Genomic DNA, 20,862 nt, shown 5'->3' with positions numbered 1-20,862 from the left:
TTAGCTCACCTCCATGATAAATAATACTTGCTCTTGGTTCTAGATAGACACTACTTTTCATTTCTGTTTATTCCTGTGCTTTCTTGTGTTTTTGTTTTTTTAAACAGGAAAGAGTGTTATATTTTGTTAAAAGTTTTTTCTACATCTATTGATTCATATAATTTTTTTCTTGTTAATGTAGTCAATTATGCTTAAAGTTTCCTAAATTGAACTAGCCCTTCATTCTTGGGATAAAACAGACCTGATCATAGAGTAGAGCCTTCGTGATATATTGCTATAATCTTTTTGTTGGTATTTTGTTTAAAAATTTATTATCAACATTCATTAGAAAAAATTGTTCATAGTTTTCTTTTTCTGTTTTTGACTCGTCCTGGTTTAGATCAAGATCATATTTGTTCCATAGAGGGGACTTTGTAGAATTTCTTCTTTACGTATTTTAAAAAAAAGAATAGTTTATGCAGTATTGGAATTTATTGTCATTTAAATATTTGGTAGAATTTGCTTGTAAACCATCTGGTCCTGTGGTTTTGTTTTAGTTTTTTTCCCTTAAGGAGTTCATTTATGGATCGTTCTATTTCTTTTTCAAAGATAAAGTCATTTAAATATCCTATTTTTTTCTATTCTGTTAATCTGGGCAATTTATATTTTTGTAAGTATTCAATCATTCAGTTTCTGTCACTTCAAACTACCAGCATAACCCCTCTTTTTTGAAATGTTCCTTTTGTGTCTCAAAGAAACAGGGACTGTATTGGAGAGTCAAGTTATATATGAAAAGTATTTTGGACAGTAAATAAAAACTTGGAAGGTAGCAGAGCAAAAGCACATCTTCACCTCCACTTTATGTAAATGGCAAAACTTTTCAAAATGAAGCTAATACAACAGTGACAAAAAGAGGAACATTAGAAGACCACACCACAATGTAATTCTTGTAAAAAAAAAACAAAAAACAAAAAAACCAAACCAAACAAAACCAAACAACCACCCTGAACTGAAGATCAGTTTGTCAGAATATCAATTCTGATGTTTTTATATTTGGAACCCAGTGGTAGGAGTGACACTGTATCCCTTCAGACCACCTTAGTTTTAGACACTGGCTTTTAGAGTTAATCACATGGCTATGGACTGACCCACACCCTGAATAGGTTGAGGTACTTCAAACCAAATTAACCCTAAGGCTTGAGGGTGAAGAAAAGGGGTTGAGAGACAGAGTGGTCTAGTAGATAGAGCACTAAACAAGCATGAAAAAGACTTTGGTTTGACTCTTATCTCAAATATTTCCTAGTATGACACCCTATATAAGGTGCTTATCCTCTCTGGGCCTAGTTTCTACCTCTATATAATGATGGAGTTGAACTTGATGAGCTTTAAGTTCCCCACTATCTTTAAATCTGTCATCCTGAGAGTTGGCAATAGGGGAGTGTTGAACCTGTGGGAGAGGAGAATGGAGAAAGGAAGGGCTCAAAAGTAGTGAGGTTGGGGGGCTGGTTACCTATCTTAATACTGTACAGGAGGAAACAGTCAGCCAGCAGGAGAGAGAAAGATGGAGCAGACTTTGCAATCATCAGGATATAATAGTTAAGAGATCTCAAAGGCCAATTAATCCATCCTAATAGGAAAGGAAAACCCACTGTAACATACTTGACAAGAGTTCATGTAACCTCTGCCTGAAGACATTCAATAAAAGGGAATACACTGCCTCTTGAGGCAGGCCATTCCACTTTTAGAGACTGCTAATTATTAGGAATTTTCCCCTGACATCTAGCTTAAATTTACCCCTTGGCAGCGTCTATCCCCTGCTCCTGATTCTGCCCTTTGGGGCCAGACAGAACAATTCTAATCCCTTTCCCATATGGCAGCTCTTCAAATTCTTGAAGATAACAATTATATCCCTCTTGAGTCTTCTCATCTCTAGGCTAAATTTGCCCAGTTCTCAACCTTTTCTCATAATCAACCCCTTTTGTCTCCTCCAGAGTTAGCCTAAATAGTGAAGGAAATTAATTGCAGAGAATAGGTTAGATTGCAGAGGAGTTGCCTGGGAAAGGTAAAAAATAGGTCCATTTATTGCATCCCCTCATTCTATCCCAACAGGTTACCCTTATCAACAAAGAACAGTAGGAAAGTACTTGGGGGTGGATTTGCGGGGATAAGATGGATGAATAGACATGCTTGGCCCACTGACGGGTAAGGATTCAAGGTTTAAAAGATCATATTTACAGCAAGAACGTGAAATATAAATCATAGACAAACAGCAAGGAAATCATATAAAAATCAGGAGAATGACTGATAGACAGATAGTGGATGACTGAAGAGAAATAAACATTCAATGATAAGAGCTATTTTCATGGAATAATCAATTTGAGGAAAAGAAAATGGAATCAAAACCACCCTGAGGAAAACGAAAAAATTATTACAAATTCTTCCCCTGCTCCCCCATCACAACAGAATGACTCTAAGAACTCCTAGAATGATTGAGAATCTCAGTTTAAAAATTAAATGGAAATGCTTAAGAAATAAGGAGAAAGATTAGAGCTCCTAAGGAAGAAATGAATAAGTTCATTAGAGAATAGAAATTTTAGAACAAAGGTAAACTTTCCCAAAGAATAGTTTTTTCAGAAAAAGATAATGGTGGCATTGGAATGCAAAAAATGCAAATTCAGAAGAAAAATCAACTGAATAAAATGAAAAGATGACAAGACTGGAAGAACACATGAGAGTTCTGCAAAATAAGAGCTTGAAAATAATATGCAAAGTGGCAATCTAAGGATTTTAGGTCTTCCCCCCAAAAAAAACAAAACAGGAAAAGAAAAATCTGAATAACCATACTTAAAGAAATCATATCTGAAAACAGCATAGGTAGATGAGAGAGAGAGAGACAAGAGAGAGACAGAGAAAGAGAGAGACAGAGAGATAGAGCAAGAGACAGAGAGAGAGTCAATGAGAGAGAGAGAGATTTTAAAATTGAGCTCTGTATAACTGAAAAACCAGTGATAGTTCTGAAGAGCAAGAGAGTGAAATGTACTTCCCTCCTAATGACTGTGAGGGGGGCAGGAATGTGTGTGGGGAGTACTAGGATGAAATGTTTAATACACTGCTGATCACTGTTGTTGTATAAGTGATTTTTGTTCAATTGTTTTTCTTTGTTATGAAGGAGTATTCAATCTGGAGGGTGTAACTTCCATATCCAGAAATGTTTGTGACTCAAAGATAACAGTAATATATACATGAGCATGAGCGTGTACATATATATTTAATGGAAGAAAACATTCTAAATGCAGACAGGTTAAATCCCAAACCTATAATATTATATAAAGGCAGCATGATTTAGATAGATAGATTAGATTAGATAGATAGATAGATAAAGATATAGCTGCAGCTGTCAGAAAGAACTAGACTGAAACTGCACTTACTAGCTATGTGAACTTGAACAAGTTACTTAAACTTCTCTCATCTTATTTCTTCACTTCTAAAATTTGGACAATAATAATCCCTACCTTAGAGGGTTATGATGTGAAAAGGTGATAATTTACGTGTAAATCACTCTTTAAATCTTGAGTCAGCTGCTTTATTATATGGTGACAATCTCTACCTTTTCCTTGGTGAGGGGTAGAAAAGAAAGACGAGAGAGTGGGTGCATACATCAGGTGTATTGCACCAGAGAAGATACCAGTAGGAAAAGACTCCATTTTCCTAAATGCAGTGGATCAAAGGTCCATAGAAGAAGAAGACAGCTGAGGGGAACAAAGATGGGCTTCAGGTCCTAATGTCAAGGTATCAACTAGCAGGATAAGAAAGATTCACTACTGGCAAGAAGATAACTCTGCTGAATGAAAAAGACATCTTAGTCTGAGACTCCATTGTAAGAAGAGTAGCAAAGCTGAAGATGTCCAATAGAATTGAGATAAGCCACAGTACTGATGCAGTACAGGGGACTCAGAGATTCTCATTTAGTGGTATGAGTTTTCCAAAGTGACTAGTTCTTTCCTTGAAGTGTGTGCAGTGGGTTCTTTTAAATTCCCTAGAGAGACTGAGGAATATTTATATGTTTTAAGTACCATCTTGCTGAGAGCTATTACTGCTACTTATTCTAAGTTAGTTTCAGTTGAATGTGCATTCTTGAGTGATCTGTATTTAGCATTTATTATGTCCAGAAAAATTATTGCCTCTTGCCTCACTCATAATGTATCTTTCCACTCTCCCCTTTTGTGGACATCCTAGATATGAACCACACCTAAATCTTTTGAAATTTTTCCTTGGGAGCTGGGTTGGAGAACATAATGAGCCAAAGAACATAAGAAGTCTGACCCTTTTCTAGGTGGTCAGACTCCCCCTAGGACTGAATCCAGTCAAGACTGAACACATAGACCCAGTCAGATATGCTCCTTAGTGAAAAGTAGGTAGATTTGGTGGCCCAGTCCACTGGGTCAAACAACAGGTCCTCATTGTTAGACTCTTAATTGTTGATAAGTCTCCAAATTTGAACCACACTGCATGTCAGTTCAAAGTACCAGGCCTGGGATGCTCTGTAGTGATTGATAACCCTCCCTTTTCAGTCTTAGCAAAGAATTTTTTTGGTAGGAATTCTATGGCATCTGTCAGGAGCATACGATATTATACAGTTGACACACTTTTAAATTTCATCTGGGCTACTAACATTTTCTCCATTGCTCTCTGGAGTCTAGACAATCAATAAACCAATACACCAAATCCTAATTTGTAGCTTTTGCCAATTTCTTCAGTGTCAGTACTCACACTGAAAATTTAATAATCTGAGAGCCTGTTTGATCTGGCTTTGACACACTCCTCCTTGTGCCTCCCTTTCTTAATTTCAATCAGGGGTGATATTTTCTCTCATGTTGAGAGAGAGGAAGTCTGTTCCTAGGTATACTTCTGTCCCTTGTTTTCAGTCTCCTGTACACTGTTGTTCTCCTAAGGAGATCTTACTTCTCTTCCTCCGCTTCTCCTTGATTTCTCAACTAACTGAGGCCCTGTGACTTGTACCTATTGGGCAGTCAGCCTGGTGGGTAAGTAAGCCAGTCTTCACTTCAGCAAACTAGATTTATCCAGCCCCAGACCTCTAAGTCATGCTTCATCCTTTCAACCATACACAAGGACACCAAGATAGCTATCAAAGGTATCTTGTCAATTGGCTTAATGCCACCTGCTATCTCTCTCTCTTCTCTCCTAGTCCTACTTTTCACCTCTTGCTCATGTACAATAATAAAATCAATATTGCTACTGGAAAAGGAGAGAAAATTTGTTGTCACTTCTCTGCTCTCTCATATATATGCTGTTCTACCTCTAATAGATGCAAGTTCCTTGAAGATAGGGATTGCCTTGTTTTTATATTTTATACCTAGTTTGTTTTGTACAGGGTCTGGCAAATGACAAGTGATTAATAATTCAGTGCTGATTGATTGTTTGCTTGAATGACTGAAGGTCATGAAGTCCAACCCTTTCATTTTGAAAATGAGGAGACTGAGCCATGGAAAGAAAAGTAACTTCCACAGGGTCACTAAAATAGCAAGTGCCAGAGCTGGAATTCAAAGCCAAATCTACTCACTCTGAATTGGTCACTCAGATACGAAGACAGAATCATAGATTTAGAGCTAGAAGGAACCTGAAAAGTTCTCATGTTCAAAATGAGGAAACTGGGACCAAGAGAGGAGAAATGATTTACCCAAGGTCACAGAGGTAAAATGTCAAAGGAAGAACTTGAATTCATATCCTCTTACTCCAGGTTGATCTATGAATATTTATCTAGTCTGCTTTTTTATTCTATGATTAGCTTTGGGCTACTTCTGTAATATGCAGCTTCATTTCCCCAGTTTATGCTCTCTTCAGAACATTGATGAATTTGTTTTTAGAGAGTAGAGATGGAAAGTTCTCTTCCTGAGATGGTAAATGTTGGAGAAGATGTTGGAGAGTTGGAACACTAATACATTGTTGGTGGAGCTGTGAGCTGATCCAGCCATTCTGGAGAGCAATTTGGAACTATGCCCAAAGGGCTACAAAAGTATGCATAGCCTTTGACCCAGCAATATAGCTTCTAGGACTGTATCCCCAAGAGATCATAAAAATGGGAAAGGGTCCCACATGTAAAAATATTTATAGCAGCTCTCTTTGTGGTGGCCAAAAACTAGAAATCAAGGGGATGTCCATCAACTGGGGAATGGCTGAACAAGTTGTGGTATATGAATGTAATGGAATACTATTGTGCTATGAGAAATGATGAACAGGAAGACTTCAGAGAAGCCTGGAAAGACTTATATGAACTGGTGCTGTGTGAAAGGAGCAAAACTAGGAGAACTTTGTACACAGCAATAACCACAGCGTGCGAGGAATTTTTCTGGTAGACTTAGCACTTCATTGCAATGCAAGGACTCAAAAAAAATTTCGCAGTGATCTTCTAAGGCAAAATGCCTTCCACACCCAGAGAAAGAACTATGGAATTCAGTTGCAGAATATAGTAGATGATTTTTTTTGGGGGGGGGGGTATCATGTTTTGGTTTGTTATATGATTTCTCCCATTTATTATAATTCTTCTACACAGCATGACTGTAGTGAAAATGTTTTTAATAGGAATGTATGAGTAGATCCTATATAAAATTGCATGCCATCATGGGGTGGGGAGGGGGGAGGTAGGGGAAAATAATCTAAATTATATGGTAGTGATTGTAGAACACTAAAAATAAGTAAAATTAATATTAAAAAAGAAAGTTCTCTTCCTGAAAGAAAGCTTTTCTTTCTTTGTCTGATTTTTATACATAATGGTGTCATTTGACCCTATTTATTCATTTTTTCATAAACTTGGATAAGTATTTCTATTTTTTTTTTTTAAGTATGGGAGGATGGATATGAAAGGGACTACGCAGTCCTGGCAGTTGTATTTCACTTTGTGTTTATTCCAAAAAGTTATCCCATAAAATATAAGAAGGATAAATGTAAAATTCTACTCTTAATTTTTTTTAAAATAATGACCATTTAAGAATAAGAAGAGGAGAAACCTGGCTTTTTCATGGAAGATAATATAAACATCAGGGTTTTAGCTGACTAAAATCTTAATGAGTCAACAGAATGACTTTGGAGACTGCATTTAATAAGTCTCATATTCACAGTAAGGGAGGTAGTAAGGGAGTACCACTGAGATCTTCAGTGGTTAGATCAATTTGGGGCTACATATAAAAAAGATATTGATAAATTGAAGTAAGACTGGAACAGGGTGACCAGAGAACTCAAAATTATAGCATATTAAGGTCAATTGAAAAACTTGGAGAAGAAAAGATTTAGTGGGGTTCTGAAAACTACCTTCAAATATTAGAAGGAATTTCAATAGAAAACAAAAATTTCTCTTAGCTAACAAAGGAGAGAACTAGGATTAATGAGTGGGAGTTATGGAGTGTCAGATTAAAAAAAGGACTTTTTAATAACCAGAGCAGCTCTATAATGTAACAGATTGCCCAGTGAGATAGTAAGCTCCCTGTCCCTAGAAACTTCAAGTAGAGGATGGATGTTCTCAACAAGGGATGATGAAAAGGGAATTCATACATTGGGAAGGAAGTTTGATTAGAGGAATTCCTCAGTCCTTTGCAAACTCTGGGAATCTAAAATTAAATGGGATCTCTCCTCCCCCCGCCCCCCCCCCCCCCACTTTATAAGGAGCAAATTACAGAAAAGCAAGCTGATAGTTTGGATTCAGTTCAGAAAACAATTTACTGGGGTTAGGGTACCATTGGAAATCCCAGTTACCTATGTGTACATCTATAATATAACATAATGATAACATCTGTAAAATAACAGCTATTAATCAGTAAGTTTTATTGGGCATACATCTATAATATAACATAATGATAACATCTGTAAAATAATAGCTGTTAATCAGTAAGTTTTATTGGGCATCTATGTGCATGTCACTGTAGTGGATATTATGGAGGATACAAAAGTTTATGCTTTCGATGAACTCACGTTTAGTTGGGGAAGCAATACCCATGGGGAAAACAGACTGAAATAATGTGTATTGAGTAGTACATGTGTGACTACTCAGGTTTGAGCAAATGATGCTGAGAGGTAAGATGGTAGTGGAAGGAGCATTGACTAGGTCAGGAGTTCAAATCCTATCTCCTGACTTTACTTTCTTTGTGACCAATCTGAGCCTTGGTTCCTTCATCTTTAAGATGACATCAATAATATTTCCAGTACTTACTCACAGGATTGTTTGCCATAGAAATATGGGTAAAAATTAATTTGAAGGGATGTGCCTGAGCCCAAGGAAACTCCTGATCTATCTTTCTAAGGACCCAAATTGGTCTTTGTGTAGAGTAGAACCTTAACAACTATTGGCTGAATTAGATCGGTGATTGATCATCTCCTAAAACAGAACTAGAAGAAACCTTCAAGATCATCTTGTCCAATCTCTTTATTTTATAAATGGAGAAAATGAGTCCAAGAGAAGAAAAGGACAGGATCATAATCTAGTTAGGGGAAATGCTGGGACTCTGCTCAGGATAGGCTGAGTCTTAAATTAAAAAAGAATCCATTTCTCATTCTTTAAACGTTGGGAGCCCCTGCAGGCTATCTATGTTAGTGTCCATTGACCAGAAAATTCTGGATAAACACTTGTTTATCTTGTCTATTCTGGTCAATAGTATAGAGACCACACCAGATGTGTGAACAAGGATTTTAACTACCTTTTCTCTACTTTTTAAAAACTACTCCCCCCCCCCCCCCCCCCCTTTTGAGAGGACATGTGCTGGGCTTTCCTACAAGAATAACATTAAGCAGGGAGTGGGGAACAGCAGTAGTCCTGGTGAGCCCTTAGCGATCGATGTCATTAAGGACTTTTCTTGCCTGTTATTGTTATGGAGTTGGGAATATGGTTTGCTTTTCTTGGTCTGGGAGGCAATAATGATGATTCTCCTTATTTTAAAATCCCTGCCTGCTGCCTACAGCTACATACAGCTGTGTGAGACAAAGGCTTGAGACCCTGTGCCGCTGGACTGGCTGCAGGATGCTAGCTAGAGTGTTGGGATTTGTTGCCTGGTGGGTCTCCTGAGGGCTTTAAAAAAAAAAAAAAAAAGAGGACAAAACCTAGTGTTCTTACCCTCTATCCCAGACACGTGCACCTACAGCAGGGCTGAACAGACACCCTTGGTGAAGGCACAAATAGAGGATTTACTCTTTCCTCTGCAAACAGAAGGAGCCCCCCAGCCAAAGACTGAAGTGAGTCATTTCCAAGAGCCCTTATGCATAAGGAAAATGGGAAAATCCCATCTTCCCAGGAACATGCTTGTCTTTATTACGAGAAAAATAAAGCCAAAAATAAAGCCAAATGCAAGCAGTGGAAGGATGTAATTCAGTGGTGGGAGGGACGGGGGGAGGATGGAAGGGAAAGAGGAGGGAAAAGAAAGCCTTGAACTGATTATTTTTCCTCAGAGGTTTTCAGAGAATTAATTCCTTTCTGAATTCTGATGTCGGTGTCTTAAGTCTTCCCCTCCATTGTTGTGCTCTCTTTGTCTGTTTGAATGCATCTGCAATCAACCACCCCACCAAACTGCCCTCTCTTTTGCCCCAAAGGTACATTAGTATAGCCTAGAAGCTGAGGCCTTTCAGAAATTGAGGCAGCTCAAGGGATATGGAGTCTGCTACTTGAGGCAACACCTGGGCTCATCACGTACATGTTTTTAGGAGAAAGGAGCTCAGCAGCATACATCTTAAAGGTGGAGTTGTTCAAGGCTGTTTCTGGACAGCTCTCAACATACATTCTTTCCTGCGGTGTTGTATTTGTCACTTTCTCTAGCCCATTTTCTTGCACCATTTTCCCCTGTGTAATCAAAGAAGCCTGGCCTGAGAAGTTTTGTTCTAAACCCTTCTTGGAAAGCACCCCATGCATATCAGAGCTTCCAGAACTGTCACTTGTAATTACCCTAGTTTTGAAATTAAAAACAGAGGATCCTGTAGACTAATACCCCTTGTTGGCTAATTGTCTGACAACAAATAAACAGGAGACAGCCAAAAAATGTCCCACTGTTTGGATGACTGATTTCACTGTCGGAAAATGAAGACCCCCTCAGCCTTTGTTGTCCCCGTGAGAATGTTGTTTTCTTTGGAGTTGACTGAACAAATATAGAGATCCAACCCTGGAGCACTGCTGTGGAGTTTCAGTTTAGGCTTTTCCTAGGCAGACCGGCTGGTGGGCCAGCCTTCACTCTGTCTGAACAAATGTAATCATCCGTCTACTTACAAGCAGCCCTACACCTACCTAGTGTGACCAGTCATTCATATTCCAAAAGGCTGATGTTTCAGGGTAACCTGGGTATTCAGTCAGGAAACTTCAATAGAGAACAATTCTAATGTATTGTTTACAAATCAATTTCCCCTTTCAAATTGGCTGTTGGGAGAGTAGCCTAGCCAGGGCCTGTCTGCCCAGTGTCCCACACCTGTCACTCTTCACTTCCTAGCCAATGGCCACACTCTATTGATTCTCTAATCCTCTCTCTTTGAAAACCTGAGCCAGCTGATGCTCAGTAACTCAAAAGAAATTTCTTTCCTATAGAGCCCACCTCTACAGGTAGTGGCACACCCAGGGCTAATTCCCCCAGAGAAAATCTTAATTGGTTTATTGTGAATGAGCCGGTAAAGCTTGTAATGGTTTTCTCTGAGGTTGAAGGAAACCATGGCCCCCAAACTCTAGGGTTGATAAAATGACCTTTGAGGCCCCTTCAAACTAAACCTTACTTTAGAGAGACCAGAGAAAAGACTCTCTAATGTCTGATGACACCAGAGAGTGAGGATTTGAATAGAGGACTATTAGAACAGGGTTTATCTCCCTCCTAGTCTCTTCTCCACCCCACCCCACCCCCGCCTCCGCCCCAGTCATGAGTGGCAGCTTCCCCAAAGGGTTGATATACTTCCTCAGCCTTAGGAGTACCGAGAAGCCCGAGTGACCCAAGTACCAAAGAAACTTAAACTTTGAAAAAACAAACAAAAACTTTTTATTTACACGGAGCATCTGAAATACAGAAAGTGTAAACTTTCAGATCATATACATAATAATAGAATAAACTCTTTATGTACAAAAATACATTTTCATATGAATGAAACATCTTGAATAAATTAAACTCCTATGGAGCGCCAGGGCTGAATAGCCCGTGTCGGCTGCGCTGAGCCCTTCTCTATAGCACTACGACGGTGCTGGAGGTCACGATCCATAATGCATGAAGCCCACTCCTTGTCTCTCCTTTTTAAGCCTTTTCATTGTATTGTCAGCCCGTTCAAACCAAATTTTCATGCTCGTTTTTCTTCATTAGAGTTCTACAAATTGTAAAATTGACTTTTCACCTCGTCTTCAGCAGCTGACCTGCCCCTTGGCTAACTCCCCCGGCAGTGGGGGCTCAGCTCAGCGGCGCCACAAAGGGAGTCTTGGGGAAGTCACAAAGTGCAAAAGGGAAGGACTCTGCTAGGGACTGGAGGGGGCTAGATGACTTAGAGCTCCAAGGGCGAACCCAACCCGGATAACTGAGCAGGCGGAGGAGGACCGGGTCTTGAAGCTGCCTCCCCACCCACATACACCCCCCCCCATACCTACTCCTCCACCCTTCCTCCCTTTTGGAGCTCAGGGGACCTCCCCGGGGTCACTTGTGACGTGCCCGCGTGTGTCAGAGCGAAGTCTGTGTGTGGGCGCATCGCAGGCCCGGCTAGCGATAGGGCACGAAACACGGAGCGCCGTGGGCTAAGTCTTTGGGCAGGCCCGGGAAGAAGAGGGGGTCAGGGTTGCCGTAGCCAAAGTCCTCGGAGGCCGCGGGGCTGCTGGGGTTAGAGAGAGGGGATGAGGAGCAGCAGGAGGAGGGCGGGGAGAACGAGGAGGAGGAGGCTGAGGCTGGGGAAGCGCTGGACAGCCACGACTCCCCATCACTGGCCGAGCTGGGGGAGTCGGTGGGGTGGAGGTAGGCGGGCAGGAGCAGCTCCTTGGGGGGCCCTTGCAAGCACTGGTCAGCAAGGCGCAGGGTCTCGGCGAGGGCCCAGATGTAGTTGTAGGCGAAGCGCAGGGTTTCGATCTTGGTGAGCTTGGTGTCGTCTGGGAAGGTGGGCAGCACGCTTCGCAGTTCGTCCAGGGCCGCATTCAGGTTGTGCATGCGGTTGCGTTCGCGATCGTTGGCCTTCACCCGCCGGGTCTTGCGGATGGTATGCAGCAGAGCCTCGCTCCTCACCCGGCCGCGGCCGCGCCGCCTCTTGCGCTCCTTGTCCTCCTCGTCGTCGTCCTCCCTCCGCTCTTGTCTCCGGCGCTGCTCCGAGAGCGGCACCGAGGAGGCGGCTGGCAGGAGCCCGCTGCCGTCCTCCTCGTCCGTCAGAAAGCAGGACAGATCGCTGCTGGTTTCGAAGTCAGAGAGGTTGCTGTCCACGAGAGAGGCCATTCCTGGAGGGAAACAGACAGGGAGAGGGAGAAAAGGTGTGAATGAAGAAGACATTCTTTGCAGGGGAGAGGATGAGGCAGGAGAGCGGGATCCCTCCTCAGCTGCGGTGGGAGCTGCGCTCTTTTCAGGGCCCACTTACTTTGGGAGTTTGGAGTCCCGGCCCGACCCCTCCCCCTAAGCGAAGCTCCCTAGACGGGGAGGAAACTGAAAGTTCCCGGAAACTTCCGAGCTCGGCCGCCTTGGAGGGGCCACGCGACCGCCTTGTCTCCGCTTCTATCTCGCCCGTGATCAGCTCGTGTGAGCGCCGAGTGTGGCACACGACCGGCCTCAGGACACCTTATATACCCTGAAAAACAATAGGTGCCCCCATCCCCTCCAGCTCTCCCTCTCCCCCCCTTCCCCATCGGGCTCCCTGCTCCCAGCCCCCCACCCCCGCCTGAGAGAATGAATGGAGAGAGGCAGCAGGTCGGCCCCGTGCTGCACCCTGGATGATTTGCATAATTTATGCAGGCGGGGGTCGAGTCCCCCTCCCCTTTCCCCCCTTGGTCCCCGGAGTGTGCCTATAATTACTGCGGGCCAATCGCAGGGCAGAGCGGCCGCCGGGCCACGTGAGTTATCTCCAGGCTAAACCCCGATCGGGCTTCATTAGTATATGGGGAGGGGAAGGAAGGGTAGGAATCCCCAGCAGGTTAGGCTTGGGGGTGAAGGGGGGCACACCCCTCCCCTCGCCACCTCCCCAAAGCCCCGCGATCCCGGGGCACAGAGGAGGATGGCATTGCTACCTCCAGCAAAGCTGTAAAGTTCCCTGACGGGAGCTGGGACCCCCTACTCCCTTTTCCTGCAGCGCCTTGTCCTTGGGGGCCATCGCTGAGCCTGGGATCAGGGCCACAAAGGGACAGTGGCTCCGGGTGTGAATCGGAGCGTCCTGGTACTTGGGAAGCAGAGCTGCCTGGCTTCCCGCACCTCCCCCTGCTCCCCCATCCCAACCACACCACACCACACCACCAGAAAAAGGAAAACTAAACAAAAGAACACCTTCCTTCCGGCCCTGGGCAGAGGAAAAGGGAGCCCCTGGAATCCCTGCTAAACTTTCCTCTAGTCTTTCTCTTAAGTGTGTGAATCCTGCCTGACCTACGTCCGAAAGGGCTGCTGAGCGCTTGCACCCTTGCCTGGGATAGAGTTGTGAGGGGGTGGCTGGAGGTAGTAATGATGTATAATAGTTCCAAAGCGCCTGGCGTGAAGAGATGAAGTCCCGAGGGACCCTGTTCCCATCTCCACGGTCTCCGAGGGGGAGATGCAATTTTTTTTAGGGCATAAGGAGAAAATAACCTATGCCTGTTTCCCTCTTCTTTGCTGCCAACCCCAAAGGGGTGATTTTGATAACTTTATTACTGTGGCTTTTAAGTGTCTACAAATACGCTGGGGAATACTTGTCTAAACCTCTTCTCTCTCTCTAGGGAGTCAGACTTCTCTCAAGTTTTAGGATGTAATTGTCCCACATCACCAACTTGGGGGAGGGGAACTTGACTATAGAATTAAGGGAGATCTTATGCTCATCAAGGCAAATAAGAATTAAGCTTAATGAGGTAGATAAGCCCTGCATGGGCATTTCCCAATTAATTGCCTAGGTGGTTTTAGCCACTTTGGATTATCAACAACAAATGTTTAATTCCCTACTGCCTTCGCTCTCAAAGGAGTCACCGTACTACTCCCCATCTCCAACCCATGCACTCAGGGAACGGGAAACAAATTTTAGTATCACCGGGAGTCAATTAGCCGGGGGGGGGGGGGGGGGGGGGGAATCTGCCAATCACTCCTCCCTCACATTAATCCCACAGCCAAATAGAAATGATTTTTGAATTATCCACTTGGTGATCCATTAAAATGGGTGTCCTTTTTACTAGTGCCGATAACTGAGCCCCAAAACTATACTTTTTGAAACAATGGACAATAGGACCTTACCTACTCATTTTTCTTTCAGGTGCTTTTCTTTTTCCTGAAAGTTTACCTGAGGTCCTAACCTGCTTTTGAAAAGTAAGCGGAACACATATTGAGAATCCAGCTACTGTAGTCACTGTAGTAGTCACTGGCTACTTCTAAAGGTCTGTTTTGCTTGATCCCTTTTTGCTGTTGCTGGATAGGTGGGGAAAAGGGTGAGTGGGAGTAAGCTGAAAAACCCAATCTTGGCACTTTTGACTCATTTTGTTAGTTATTTTGTCTTAGCCCCTGCTTCCTTTTGTTCAGAGCCAAGGAAGCAGGGATCTCAGATTCATTTCTTAGCATCTGTAGTTTTTAAGAATGTTTTGTCTACGTAGATACCTCCCCTCCTCTCCTCTCCCCCCTTAAGATAGGTCTTAGGTTGGTTAAGGCTGTAAATCAACTCAGATCTTTCAAAGGACATCTTGAAATAACTCACTGAAAGGAAATTGTTTCTTATTTTCCAAATGATTGCTACAAATGCCTGCATGTATTTTGTGTATATTGTATTTTGATACCATACCTTTTTTTATGAACTTTATATAAATGATCTTGAGCTCTAAGGTCTATACACACACGCACACACACTCTCATTGTTCTTGTGCTCTCTTTCACTCTTGTATACATTTATTACCTCTATTTTTCTCTCATATATTAATCAATATAAAACAATTTATTAAGTACCTAGTTTCTGCCAGACACTGTGCTAAGCCACAGGAATTTTTTTTTTTAAAAGCAAAAATAACTCCTGCTGTCCTCAAAGAGCTTACATTCTAATGATGGAGAAAAACATGCCAGTCAGAACACAGGAAATAAATACAAAACAGATGGAAGGTAACTGTAGAGTGGATGACATTAGTTGAAGAAGGAAAACCCTCCTGGAGGAGGTGCTGTTTGAATCTTAAAGAAAGTCAGAAATTCTCAAAGAAATGGGAGGGAAGAACAATCCAAGTATGGGGAATAGGCAAAGCAAAGGCATATAAATAGGAGATGGGGTGTTGTGTGATAGGAATGGCAAGTTGGCCAATATGGAGGGACTGTCTATTTCTTCCTCTTCCTCTTGTTTCTCACCTCTTTGGGTACATAATTCTAGACCTGGAAGGGACCTCAGAGGCCATTTGGTATGACTCCTTTCATTTTACAGATAAGGACACAGAGGCTCAAAGGGATTAGATGGCTTTCCCAAGGTAACAGGTAACATCAGACCTGCCTAGTAAGTGTTGAACTCAGGTCCTCTGATTCCATAGCCAAGACTCTGTCCATTTTTCTCTCTTCCAATGTGAGAACACCTTACCATACACATGAATTTATCTTATTACATCCTTGGTCATAGAATGGGGTCTTATAAAGGGCTCTCTTCTTATCCTCTTTAATTATATCCAAAAAACAGTCTCAGGACAGTTGAACACCTTTAGTTTGATTGGGGAAAAAATCTCTTAGAAGGAAAGAATTCATCATTCAACATAGTCACTGCTGACCATGTATGTTGGAAAGGTGCCAAATTATTGGCCCTGAAGATTTATCTCAGGGTATTCACAATTTGAGTAACTGCTGGATCATTCTGCCTCAGCCACAGGTCTTCCTCCATGGTTCCGAGGGGCCATCTGTAGAAGGAGGCAAGTAGGTAATATCCCACATTCTATTCATCCCCATGCTTCCATGATGAGAGTGAAAATAAGGGTGACATCTGTGGTGTTGGGTTTGATGGTGAAGTCCTCTGTCCCCTAGAAACTATGCTGAACTATCCTTATGTTGAGCAGTCATTAGGTAACATTATTTCTGTGCTACATCTGATCTTGGGTGAGTGAATAGTGCTTAACTCTCAGTTTGGTATCATATTTTAGGCATTTTCTCTCCCCCTTCATTTGATCCTCTCTAAGACCTGGTGGGGTAGATAGGACAAGTAAAGTTTACCACATTTTACAGATGAGGAAAAAGGGTTGTTTTTTTTTTTTCGCATATTGACCTAAAATATATCCCCTCTAATGTTTTCTTCATCTCACTCAACCCCACTCTATTTTTCTCTTTGTTCTCCCTCCCACTCCAGGACCACATAAAATAAGTCTAATCCTTTTTAAATATATTTTAGGCCTTTACATATTTGATCTGCTAATAGACATTAGATCTTTCTAAGTCTTCTCTTTTCCAAAGAGAAATAGCCCCAATATGGAAGCTTTTCTTTATATTCAACAATTCAATTCAGCAATCCTTTATCAGCACCTACTGTGTGCATAGCATCGTGCCAGGTGCTAAGGATCCAAAACCAACACAAATAAAACCAAGACCTCTTGCTTCAAGAAATTTACCTTCTCTCATGGAGGCATATAATAGTTGATAGATAAATCTAGCACAATGAGGAGAGTGAAGCAGGGCAAGGGAACTATCAGAAAGAATGCCCTTGGAGAATTTGAGGAGGGAAAGACCATTGTCAATTGCCAAGGAAAGGCTAGAATAAGGATTTGCCCCGGGCAAATAATTTAACCTCTTAGAGCTATACTGTAGAATCTATAATAATATATTCAGTTCACAAGGTTGTTCTGAGGATTCAAGAAAAGAATGTGGTTCAAGCTCTTTGCAAAGCTTGTTTCTCACTGTTATTATTTTGGTAGCTATATGATGGGGGGATCGGAGAGGGAAAAGACTCCTTATGAGGCTAATGAAGATGAAAGATTTGGCCAAGGACACGTAATAAGGAAGTGGCAAACCCGAGTTAAACCCAGATCTCTTGACTCTAGCATTGCTGTGCCGTGGATGAATGAGGTTACAAAATGGGTTCCAAAGTTATGATTTTCTTATAAAAATAGATATGGCAAATAATGCCTATATATGTACAATTTTAAAGAAAGTGTTTTCAGGGTACTTTCACATCTCCTATATCATTTAATCTTTGTAACAGGTAAGCAGAATTTAAGAGTTTAAATTTAGGATTGTGAAGGAAAATACCTTGTAAATCTTTAAGTACTATAGAAATATGAGTTTTTGCATTATTACATAAATGTGAGTTATCAGTGAGGCATGAGAAAAAAATTCTGGTGGTGTTAGTAAATGTTAAGCTCAATACTTGACAATGTTATGACCTTGGAATCAAGAAAGCTTCTATGTAGTACCTTGAGTTATACCTATAGAGCCATTGTGCCCAGGACTATGGAAGGGACAGTTCACTACATTCTCTATTGTGTTCACTTCTGGGTGCCATCTTTGTGGAATGTCTGGAGCTATAGAATATCTGGAGAGGGTGACTAGGATGGTGACTAGCCTCAATGTCATTCCATAGTGGGATATGTTGAAAACACTTGGGAGTGCAGGAGAATGAGAATAATAGCTCTTTTATACTTATTTGAAGACAGTTCATGTGAAAGAGGTCCCCAAAGGACTCTATTAAGATGGAAGTTGCAGAGAGACCAATTTTGGTTTAATAAATCTGTCAGTCAATAAACATGCCTACTACCATGTACCAGATACTGTGCTAAGAAGGTGGGGTTTTAGCTGGGACTTGAAGGAAGCCAAGAAAGAAAAGCGGTAGAGATGTGGAGGGATAGCATTAAAATTTCAGTAGTCAGGAGCTACCAGCATTGAGAATCTTGGAGTAGAAATGAGGAGTTCTGTGACCTACATATGACTACCACTAATTTATTTAGTGTCCTTGAAGAAATCATTGTCTTTTTCTGAGCCTCAATTTCCTTCACTGTAAAATGAAGAGATAGGACAAAATGGTTACTAAGTTCTCACCCAACCCGAAGAATTCATGAGTTTTAGAAACTCACCTTCTTTTTGGTGAGATAACTCTATAAAAGGGAGCACTTCACAGTAGTATCTGTGATTTCAGCAGTGAGGTTATTTCCTCCAATGGCATGACTGACAACCAGCACCCCATCTTAATAAATGCTTTTCCTGAGGATGGGTGACTGACAAGTGACATCATCTAATGGTCAGCCTTCTGGGGGTGGGTCTCTCTGTCCTTGGACCATGAGGTCCATGATCTGTGCCCAGAACCATCCATACTTGAAGCTTTTCCAGCTTATAGGACACATTCATATCTGACAATTCTCTTGAACAACCTTTGAGATCCCAGGGGTATCTCCATACCAAGGTAAGGTTTCAGGGGAGGAATTTACTTGTGGAGTATGAAGTAAATATGAGCAAATATAAAATAAGGCAAGACTATTCTGTTTCAGGGTATGGCCATAAATGTATATGGCTCTGCAGCTCCAGGAAGAAAAAATTAGCTCATGTATTTTGTACCACCAGATACCTCATAGAGAGAAAACCCAATACATTAATATCCTGGAAAAAAGATTATGAGACTTTATTGAAATTCCTAGTATTTCTGTGTCACCTACTTTGTCATCTGTTATCATATTTTATCTTTAATTGACCCTGTGAGATTGGCAGGACAGATAACATTATCTCCTTTTTACAGATGGGAAAGTTGAGGGTCAGAGGGAGGTTGTGGCAGTTTTTTAAGTGGTGTAGCTGGAAAAGAATAACACTTAATAACAATAGCTAATGTGTATAGTGCTTATGTTGTACCAGCTACTGTGCTGAGCACTTGGCAATTATTATCTCATGATCCTCACAACAACCCTGGGAGGTAGGGGCTATTATTCTCCCCCTTTTATAGATGATGATACTGAGACAAACAATAGTCAAGTGACTTATTCAAGGCCACACAGCTGGTTATTATCTGAGGCCAGATTTGGACTCAGGTCTTCCTGACTCCTGGTCCAATGTTCAGTCTACTGCATCAACCAGAAGACAGATCTTTCATATCAAAACACATTGCTTCTTCTTTATAGCTGGCTTCCTATCCTAGTGTTGTGGGAGGGGTCTCAGAGTGTATTAAATAACATCATACAAACTGCAAATTACAAATGTTTTATAATTGTAATTTTTGTCATATATTATATACATACACATATATTGTTGTTTTAGTTGAGTTGTTTTAGTCAAATTCTACTCAAGACCTCATTTGGGGTTTTCTTGGCAAAGATACCGAGGTTTGCCGTTTCCTCCTCCGGCTCATTTTGCAGATGAGGAAACTAAGGCAAACAGGGTTAAGTAACTTGTCCAGGGTCCTTAAGAACCTTTTATACATGTGTTTAATAGTAGAAATTGAATATCATCAGTGTGTACTTAATGCTAAGTGTACATATACGATTATTTGGCTGGAGGAGGGAATGCTAGCAATGGTGTTTCCAAGTTTGAGGGATGGTAGAAATCATAGTCACAAAAACTAGATAATTATTCCATAATGCCAGCATTTTAATTCTTCCTAGACAAATTGCATGCTCAATTTGGTCAGTTTCTCTATCTTTGTTTTAGAGAGAGGCAGAGGAAGTAAAAGGCGTTTGAAGGTTTTCCAAAATTAAAGATATACCTGATTTCATGGAAGTAAAAAATAATAATATTCAGAGAAGGCAAACAAACACTTAGAGTCTGACTCATAGGAACTAAAATGAGGACAATGTATTATTTACATAATTATGCTTATAGATATTTCATTTTGTTGAATATTCATATAAATATGCATTTCAGTTTTAGAAATGAGAAACAGAGACTGGGGCTAGGAGTATGGAAAGTAGAAGCAACTTTCTATTTTCTTTACTGATAATCCATGACAGTTGTGGCAGGGGGAAAAAAAGGACAAAAAATGAGGCAGGAGGATGGAGACAGAGGGTGTCTTTCAGTAACAGAGCAAGGAAAATGGCAAATTATCCATGCTTTACACAAATCCGTGTAGGCCCTCAGCCCCTCACCCCGAATCATACAGTGCTGGCCATGTACACATTCCACCTAGCATATTTCTGCTTGAATATGCTACTCTATTGAGGAGCAATGTGCTTGCTTGGTACGTATTTATCATGTTTATTAGGTGAACCAGATGCACCTATGTAACTCTTAACAAGCATGATTTAAATTCTGATCCATAAGAACTAACTTGCCCCAGAGGCAGGGATATTTTCTTTTAAATGATGAGATTCATAAACTTGTATATTTTAAGTACCTAGCATGTGCCCAGAACTATGCTTGGGTATAGGGTACAATGTACATGTTTTGGGTGTGACAGATGTGCTACTTCCACACATGATCCTAGTTGACAGAAAGATCTTAAGTATGTTTGTGGCTTGGGCAAATGTAGGGGCCACACAATGTCTTTTTTGTGCCTGAAGGAGGGAGAATAGAAGAGGCAAATGGAACTGGATGCAAGGGACTATGTGGCTAGAGCAAGCTGAACAGCTCTGAACTTTAAAACCTTAGAGAGAGGCATAAGGTGCTTTCCCTGAGGAGACATGCAGACCCTCCTGATTACACTGTGGAGTCAGTTTACATTTCATCTGCTAGAGGCTAGGAATTGATCCAGAAGTCTTTAAAATGGCTACTGAGCTTTGGTCTAATGGAAAAGTTCCTGAAGTTAAATTTTGTCCCAGGGTCTAACACAAAAGCCCCCCCCCCCCCCCTTTATAGACATGCAACTCAA

General features: G+C 41.4%; 1 protein-coding gene across 1 annotated transcript; it reads right to left on the bottom strand.

Annotated features, from left to right (window-relative positions):
• Nucleotides 1–11,011: 11,011 nt before the first annotated feature.
• Nucleotides 11,012–12,684, bottom strand: NEUROG1 (neurogenin 1). Its single transcript, XM_072641327.1, has 2 exons — nt 12,547–12,684; nt 11,012–12,409 (listed from the first exon to the last, which is right to left on the bottom strand). Exon 2 carries the CDS (start codon nt 12,405–12,407, stop codon nt 11,691–11,693), a length of 717 nt encoding a protein of 238 aa, XP_072497428.1. The 5' UTR covers nt 12,408–12,409; nt 12,547–12,684; the 3' UTR covers nt 11,012–11,690.
• Between the last annotated feature and the right edge of the window lie 8,178 nt (nt 12,685–20,862).

This window comes from Notamacropus eugenii, chromosome 1 (genome assembly GCF_028372415.1).
Source record: "Notamacropus eugenii isolate mMacEug1 chromosome 1, mMacEug1.pri_v2, whole genome shotgun sequence".
In the NCBI taxonomy this organism is placed as follows: Eukaryota; Metazoa; Chordata; class Mammalia; order Diprotodontia; family Macropodidae; genus Notamacropus; species Notamacropus eugenii.
This window is presented reverse-complemented; position numbering and strand designations above follow the sequence as displayed.

Coding starts and splice junctions, on each gene's coding strand:
- NEUROG1 (XM_072641327.1), bottom strand. CDS start 12,407: ATGGCCTCTCTCGTGGACAGCAACCTCTCTGACTTCGAAACCAGCAGC.